This window comes from Miniopterus natalensis, chromosome 18 (assembly GCF_054644295.1).
Source record: "Miniopterus natalensis isolate mMinNat1 chromosome 18, mMinNat1.hap1, whole genome shotgun sequence".
Taxonomy (NCBI): domain Eukaryota; kingdom Metazoa; phylum Chordata; class Mammalia; order Chiroptera; family Miniopteridae; genus Miniopterus; species Miniopterus natalensis.
The window spans coordinates 39270843-39278892 of NC_142098.1; the positions used below are offsets into that span (position 1 = coordinate 39270843).

At 58.4% G+C, this 8050-nt stretch overlaps 1 protein-coding gene across 1 annotated transcript; it reads left to right on the forward strand.

Moving 5' to 3' along the window:
- Positions 1–229: 229 nt before the first annotated feature.
- On the forward strand, positions 230–6798 carry NR1H2 (nuclear receptor subfamily 1 group H member 2). Its single transcript, XM_016205986.2, has 9 exons — positions 230–356; positions 976–1037; positions 1119–1250; positions 1540–1830; positions 1912–2171; positions 2367–2546; positions 3204–3303; positions 5681–5889; positions 6279–6798. The coding sequence occupies exons 2-9, from the start codon at positions 995–997 to the stop codon at positions 6423–6425; spliced, it is 1362 nt and encodes a 453-aa protein (XP_016061472.2). The 5' UTR covers positions 230–356; positions 976–994; the 3' UTR covers positions 6426–6798.
- The last annotated feature ends 1252 nt before the right edge of the window (positions 6799–8050 follow it).

Consider the following 8050-nt stretch of genomic DNA (forward strand, 5'->3'; position numbering starts at 1 on the left):
TGGGGTTGCCGGAAGAAGTGGCGAAGTTACTTTTGAGAGGACCGGAGCGGCGGTGGCGTGCAGGGCACACAGAAGAGGAGGAAGAGAAGCCGAGTAAGGGGACGGACGCAGGTGCACCCGAGTGTGGGGAGATGCGGGAGAAGCCCCCCGCCCGGGAATTCCGGGAGCTCCTCGCGGCGCTCTCTTCAGCCCCTTCTCTCCCGCTCCCCCTCCTTTCCGTAGCTCGCGTCGCCCCCGGCTGTTTCCAGGGCAACGGGAGTAGGAGACCCCGCGAGAGACCGCCCACGAGACCCTCGCGCGCAGCCATGAGCCCCGCCCCCCACTGGTGTTCGGAGAGGGGCGGGACCTGGAGCGAGGTGTGGGGGCGGAGCTTGATGGAGGAGGTGGAGGCGGGGCATGATAGGAGGCGACGGGGCGGGCCCGGCGGGCGGGGGGGGGGCAGGGTGCTGATGGAGCGGGGCAGAGTGATCGGGGGCGAGTTATGGGAGGAATGAGGGTGGAGCCTGGAGGGGTTGGGCGGGACCGAGGTGGAAAGCATGGGGGCGGAGCGCAGTGGGGGGAGGCGGGACTGAATGAGATGGGTTTGCTTCCGCGGCCGAGGGGGGACGGAGTGAGGAGGTGGGATGAAACTTAGTGGGAAGAAGTGGAGCGGGGAGCAGGATTGAAACAGAAGGGGCAGTGCCCGGAAAGAGCAGGAGGGCGGGGCCTGTAGTGGGCGGGGCCTAGAGGAGGCGGGATCTCGATGAGGACCTGGCTTGAGGCCAAGCCGGAGGCTGGCCCGGAGCAGGAGGGGCGGGGCTTGTTGGAATCGGAGGGGAGGCGTCGTAGAATAGCGAGGGCTGGGGTTGGGTTCTGTGTGCAGTAAGGGAGGAGTCTGGGAGCAGTGGAAGGAAGGTGGCCCCCTCAAGACCTGTGGCTGACCCTACCTGAACCTCCCTGGCCCCACAAGACTCTCAGTCCTCCTGTATTTTGCAGGCTGCTCCGTGACCCCACCATGTCCACCCCTACCTCGAGTTCCCAGAATACCCCCTTGCCTGGTGAGTGAACCCCTTCCCAGCCCAGCCCACTGTCCCATCACACACTTGTCAGGAGAAACTCACTGTACCTCCCTCTCTCAGGAAATGTCCCCCCTCAGCCCAGCGCCCCCTCTTCTAAACCCGTCGTAAAGGAGGAGCGTCCTGAGCCGTGGCCTGGGGGTCCGGACCCTGATGTCCCAGGCAGTGATGGGGCCGGCTCAGCCTGCAGCGTGGGTGAGCTGGGGCCCAGAGACAGTTGCGACTTGGTGTGGGAGGCTGGGGGAGGGATCCAGGAAGGGATCAGAAATGAGGATAGGAGGCTTCGGTTTCTTGTTGATCTTTTCCTTCTTTTCCTCCTTGACACTGCTCATTTTGATTCATTTTGATGGGTCTTTCCATCTGAATAGCTATCTCCCTGGGCCACCCTCTGTTCTCCACTCTTTGCCTCTGCTCTCTCATAGGCCTGTCTCTCTGACTGGTTTCTCTCTGTGACTCTCTCATGGCTCCTGTCCACCCTTCCCAGTCATCCCAGATCCGGCAGAGGAGCCAGAGCGCAAGCGAAAGAAGGGCCCTGCTCCCAAAATGCTGGGCCACGAGTTGTGCCGCGTGTGCGGGGACAAGGCCTCTGGCTTCCACTACAATGTGCTCAGCTGCGAAGGCTGCAAGGGCTTCTTCCGGCGAAGTGTGGTCCGAGGCGGGGCCGGGCGCTACGCCTGCCGGGGTGGTGGAACCTGCCAGATGGACGCCTTCATGCGACGCAAGTGCCAGCAGTGCCGGCTGCGCAAGTGCAAGGAGGCCGGGATGAGGGAGCAGTGTGAGTGCCTGTGAGGGAGCAGTGCCAGCCTGGCCACTGCCCAGCCCTGGGGCCTCTGCTGAAGCTGCGTCTCCCCAACAGGCGTCCTCTCCGAAGAACAGATCCGGAAAAAGAAGATTCGGAAGCAGCAGCAGCAGCAGTCACCCGTAGGGCCAGGAGTCAGCAGCAGCGCAGCCTCCGGGCCTGGGGCCTCCCCTGGAGGGTCCGACGGGGGTGGCCAGGGCTCCAGTGAAGGCGAGGGTGTCCAGTTAACAGCTGCTCAGGAACTCATGATCCAGCAGTTGGTGGCGGCCCAGCTGCAGTGCAACAAACGCTCCTTCTCCGACCAGCCCAAAGTCACGGTACTGCCCCTTCCACAGCCTTGAGGGGTGACAAGCCTGGCATGGGAAGGGGATGAGTCTCTAGAGAGCAGGGGCTTGGAGAGGAGGACCTCCCAGGGTGCAGGCTTTGCCTCAAGGGGCCCTGATGGCCTTGGGTTCTTGAGAGGAGTCCTGAGAATAACTCTGCCCCTCCCATCCCCCATCCCTGTTTCCCAGCCCTGGCCTCTAGGCGCAGACCCCCAGTCTCGCGATGCCCGCCAGCAGCGTTTTGCCCACTTCACGGAGCTGGCTATCATCTCAGTCCAGGAGATTGTGGACTTTGCCAAGCAGGTGCCGGGCTTCCTTCAGCTGGGCCGTGAGGACCAGATCGCCCTCCTAAAGGCATCTACCATTGAGGTAACAGCCAGCCCACCCATCCTCAGCACAGCTCTTCCCTCCTGCCTGTAAGGAACTCCAGAGATAAGCGCTAGGACAGATGCTAGAAGCGTAGTGATGAGCAGGATTCCTCCAGTGCTTGCCTTTGTGGAGGAATGTCAAATACTAAACAAGATCGTCAGAAGTTCCCATGGGCCGAGGAGAGAAAGGGAACGGGCTGAGACTGAGAATAGTTGAGGACTGCGCTGGAGGGATACACTTTAGAGAATGTGCCAAAAAGGCTATTCAGAGGAGTTGACATTTGAACCAAAACAATGGTAACAAATAAGGATTGAGTGCCTACTGTATGCCAGGCTCCATTCTAAGTGGTGGGCACATGTCAGTGAACAAAACAGACAAATTCCTTCCCCTGTGTCTCCTCACTGTCTGAGGAGGGTGTCCTGCATGGAAGGTGCTGTGTGCACTGAAGCTGGAAGAGGGAGAGAGCTTGGAGTGTCCAGTGTGCTGACTGCAAGCTGCTGTGGCTGAGAGAACAGAAGTGGGAAGGGGACAGAGGGACCAGGGGTGATCCTGGCTAGATGGGCCCCCCCATTCAGGCCAGGAGAGGAAGGACCAGTGGTTAAAGGGGTCACAGAGATTCCTCATGCCCCTGTCTACCCCTTTCCCTGCTGTCCTCAGATCATGTTGCTGGAGACGGCCAGACGCTACAACCATGAGACGGAGTGTATTACTTTCCTGAAGGACTTCACCTATAGTAAGGACGACTTCCACCGTGCAGGTATGGCTGAGAGCAGGCTAGGGGAGAGGGGCAGGGTGGGGCCCTTGCTGCCTGGGAGACCTCGGCTGCCGAATCCCTGTCTGAGACTGTTTCTTCATCTCTAAAGGGTGAGCCCTGGCCAATGTGGCTCAGTTGGTTGGAGTGTCATCTCATGCACTGAAAGGTTTCAGGCTTGATTCCTAGTCATGGTACATGCACAGGTTGTGAGCTCGATCCCTGGTAGGAGGCGTGCAGAAGACAGCTATTGATGCTTCTCTCTCACATTGATGTTTCTCTCTCTCCCTCTCCCTTCCTCTCTTTCTAAAACTCAAGTAAAAAATCTTTTAAAAAATTAATAAAATAAAGTAGGGTGGGGGTTGAGTTCCCCTTGCAGGAAGGTAAGAGCACGTTTATTGAGCACTGACCCTGCACAGCAGGACACAATGCAGGATGATACAGAGGTCTTCTGCTATCACATAAGGCATCTTGGTGGGAATTAAGAAAAGATACTCCCTCCTCCCACAACCTGGTCTCACCCAAGGGAGGCTGGATTGCAGCCCATTGTGAAGTGTGCAACCTACACAACTATATAGGGCAACCCTGGTCCCTGCCCTCTAAGAGCACTTAACTTGGGTGTGTGACCTAGATGGTGGGCTAAGAGGTATCACCTAGGAAAAGGGAGGTGGGAGTAGCATTGCCCAGCGGGAACTACATGTGCAGAGGCCTCAGTAAGTCCTGCTCTCTCCCTGGGGCACCTGTCTGTACTCCCAGATGTCTGCTTCTAACCTCATCTTCCCTTCCTGGCCCTCCCATCACCCAGCACAGTCCCAGTAACCCTTTAAGTAAGAGCTTGTCAGGGGAGCACGGAGGGAGAGTATTTGTGGCAGGATGTCAGCATGTGCAAAGGCCCTGGGGTGGAGAAGAGCTGGACAGTTTTAAGGAACTACAAGGAAGCCTAGGCAGCTGGAGCACAGAGATAAGGTTGGAGAAAAGGTTGAGGTCCCACCACTTCCCCCCATCCTCTGTCACTGCCACAGTCCAGGCCTCAGTTGACTCTAGAACATGGCAGGGGTCTCTCACTGGTCTCCCACCCCCACCCCTGCCCAATATGTCTCTTCACATAGCACTCAGAAGGATCCTATTAACACCCTAGTCAGCTCCCATCCCTCTGCTCAGAACCCTCCATGGCTCCCATCTCCCTGGGAGAAAAGTATACCGTGGGCCCTGCAGAGTATGGCTCCATTCCCTGTCTCTCCTCATCTCCTGCCCACTTCCCTTGCTCACCCTACTCCAGCCACACTGGTCTCCTCCCTCTTATTTGGACCTACTAAATGTGTTCCCACCTCAGAGGTTTTGTACTTGTTTGGTCCCTTTGATCAGAACTAGGGTGACCAGCTCATCCTGGCTTTCCTGGTTCTTTCCCATTTTTATTTTTTTAATCCTCACCTGAGGATATGTTTTTATTCATTTTAGAGAGAGAGGAAAGGAGAGAGAAACATTGATTGGTTGCCTCCCATACATACCCTGACCAGGGATCGAATGAACCCTGACCTTTTGGTGCACGGGACAATGCTCCAACCAACTGAGCCACCTGGCCAGGGCCCTTCCCAATTTTAATACTGAAAGCCTCATGGCTCAAAAAGCCATGTAGGCTGGGGCAGAACAGACGGTAGTACCCTACCTGGAACACTCACTTTCTCATAACTGCCGCCGCCCCTCCTTCAGGTCCTTGCTCAAAGGTCACCCTACAGTGAGGCCTTTCTACAGTGTCCCCCTCCAGGGACCACCTTGTCTAATGTGCTGACATGATCCTGAGCGGTCCCCATTACCCTTCCCTGCATTCCCTGATTTCTAGACCTCATCACTATCTCACAGGCTGGATAGGCTACGTATTTGTCTATCATCTGTCCCCTCAACCCCAAATGTAAGTCCTCAGAACACAGATTTTGTCTTATAAATGGCTCTGCTCAGGGCCTGGCACATAGTAGGTGCTCAATGAAGTTTGCTGAATGAATGAATGAGTCACTCTTGGGAATGAGCTTGGGTTTTACCCTGAGAGCCTTGGAAGCCACTGCAGGGAGTGACACAGTGTGGCGTAGGCTTAAAAATCTTTCCTTTTCCTGAGGAGAGGTCCTGAGAAGCCAAGAAGTAAAGGTGGTGATAGGGTAGAAAATACTGAATAAAGGCCGCTTTCATTGTTCATTCCCTCACTCAGGCCAGGTTCATGGCACACCTACTCTGCCAGGCACTCTTTCAGTGGGGACACAGGTGAGCAGAAGTGACGAGATCACTGTAATGGCTGCTCTTTTCCCCACCCCTCTGGGCAGTGTCAGGGGCTGGGTGTGGGGGTCGGCTTTGGGTGGGTGTGTTTATGTAGCAGGCCTCCTCCCACCCTCAGGCCTGCAGGTGGAGTTTATCAACCCCATCTTCGAGTTCTCGCGCGCCATGCGGCGCCTGGGCCTGGACGACGCTGAGTACGCCCTCCTCATTGCCATCAACATCTTCTCAGCCGACCGGCCCAACGTGCAGGAGCCGAGCCGTGTGGAGGCCCTGCAGCAGCCCTATGTGGAGGCGCTCCTCTCCTACACACGCATCAAGAGGCCACAGGTACCCGAGCTTAGCCCCTCCGGGAGAGTGGACACAGTCCTGAGGTCTGGGGAGGGACAGCAAGTCCAGACCTGTGTGGGGTCAGCCTGGGGCTGGGCTCTTGCATCCTTGTCTGAGCCTGGCTTGTCTGACTCCCCAGCCCCCCTGGCAGCGCTCTGAGCTCTGGCCAGTGTTCTCCCAGAAGAGCCTGTCCTTAGGGCCCTGTCCTGTCACTAAGGAGCCAGGCCTAGTCCAAACAAGGGTGGGGATCCCCATGCTCTTGCTAGCCTCTGCCCACACTGGCTCTCCTGTTTCACCCTGGGGAGGGAGGCCCTCCTCGTGGTCCTGGTGGGCTAACCAGAGACAGTGCAGGGCCTGCCAGCACCCACCTCCATTTTGCCCCCCCACAGGACCAGCTGCGCTTCCCTCGCATGCTGATGAAGCTCGTGAGCCTGCGCACACTGAGCTCCGTGCACTCAGAGCAGGTCTTTGCCCTGCGGCTCCAGGACAAGAAGCTGCCACCTCTGCTGTCTGAGATCTGGGACGTCCACGAGTGAGGGGTCCAGCAGCCCTGCCCCACAGCCCTGCACCCTCCAACAAATGGACATGGTCACCCCTTCTGCCTCCTGGGGTGGGAAGGAACCAAGCCTGGGGTCCCACTTTGTGGCTTGGAGCACAGACCCTGGCCCTGCCAGCCCTTAGCCCTCAGGATCAGCTCCAGTCAGGGCCCAGGAGGCTTCCTGCCTGCCCACTGAGTCTTCCTGGGAAGTGTGGATGAGTCACAGGCCCTGACCCCTGACCTCTCCAAGCACTTCCAGCTGCCCTCCCCGCCCAGCTTACACCTCAAGCCCACTGCGCAGTGCACCTTGAACAGAGGGAGGGGAGAACCCACGGCTCTCTCCCACAGCCTGAGAGACCACAGGCCGCCTCTCCCTCTGCTCCTTTTATTTAATAAAAACTAAAAGAAAAACCACCAAAAAAAACAACAGGAAAATAAAATACAAATAGAAACCTGCCCTGAGCCAGAGTGAGTTGGAGATGGATGGCATGGGCTGCCAGGGTCTTTATTGACACTGGCCCTTTAGATGGGTGCTAGGCTGGTATGTGTGGGGGCGTGTTCACAGTGACCAGGCACTGGTGGGGGGTCCAGGAGAGGCCCCTAATGGCCTCAGGGCCACCTCCCTGTGCAAGGCAAGTTGGAGTCAGCTCATGAAAGACAAGGGGAATTTAAGTGGATTAGGGGACTGGGGCGTTCACTCAGTCAACAAGTGTTTACTGAAGCCACCCGTGTCCATTCTGGGGACATAGATGTCATTCATCCAACAAGTATGTAGAGCATTTCCTATGTGCTAAACAACTTGAGACACTGGCAACATCAGTGAACAAGACAGTCCCTCCTCAGAGGTGGCCACCAGTCAGGGCTGGCAGCTGGGGATGTATGTGAAGGGATAGGGGCTTTAATGGGGCCGCAGGTGGCAGGGGGGTTGCTGGAGGAGAAAGGCAAGGCTTCTCAAAGAACGTGTCATAGCTGGGACCTAAACCATGAGAACAAGGAGCCTGGGCCCCCAAGTTGCAGGGCACATGCTGGGTCTGGAAGGTGAGGCCCCGGGGCGTTCGGAATAAGGAAGGGGGCCGTGGAGCCCTCGCAGTGAGCCGAATGGGCAGTCCCGGGCGAGGGTGAAGGGGTTCTGCTTGGAGAGAGGGGCCGGGTACTGAAAGGTATGTTTTCTATAGGGCGGGGGGGAGAGGACGGCAGAAATAATGGTTACAAACGGTGACCTGGGCACCCCACAGGGGCACCTGGCCCACGCCAGGTCCAGTTTACAGGCCACGAGTCGGGAGGACGGGCGGGGACCCGAGCGCGGTAGCCCAGCCTCCGCGGGGAGGGGGCAGCGCCCGGGCGGTCTGCGGGCGGGGCTGCGGAGGCTGCGCGCGCAGAGCCCGCGGGCTGGCTGAGCGGGGTGCCCCAGGGTGGCTGCGCGCGCAGCCTTCCCGAGGCCTCCCGGACGCGGCCAGGAGGGGCGGGGCTTTGGGCCGCCGTAGCCAACAGGTGGCGGGGTTTGGCGGGAATTGGCCCGCAAGGACGAATCCACACCTCAATTGGAAGGAGGGGGCGGGGCCTAGCCCTACGTGCGCGGGAGGGGCGTGGTCCGGCGCGGCGCGGCGGCTCTGGGCCTGCGCG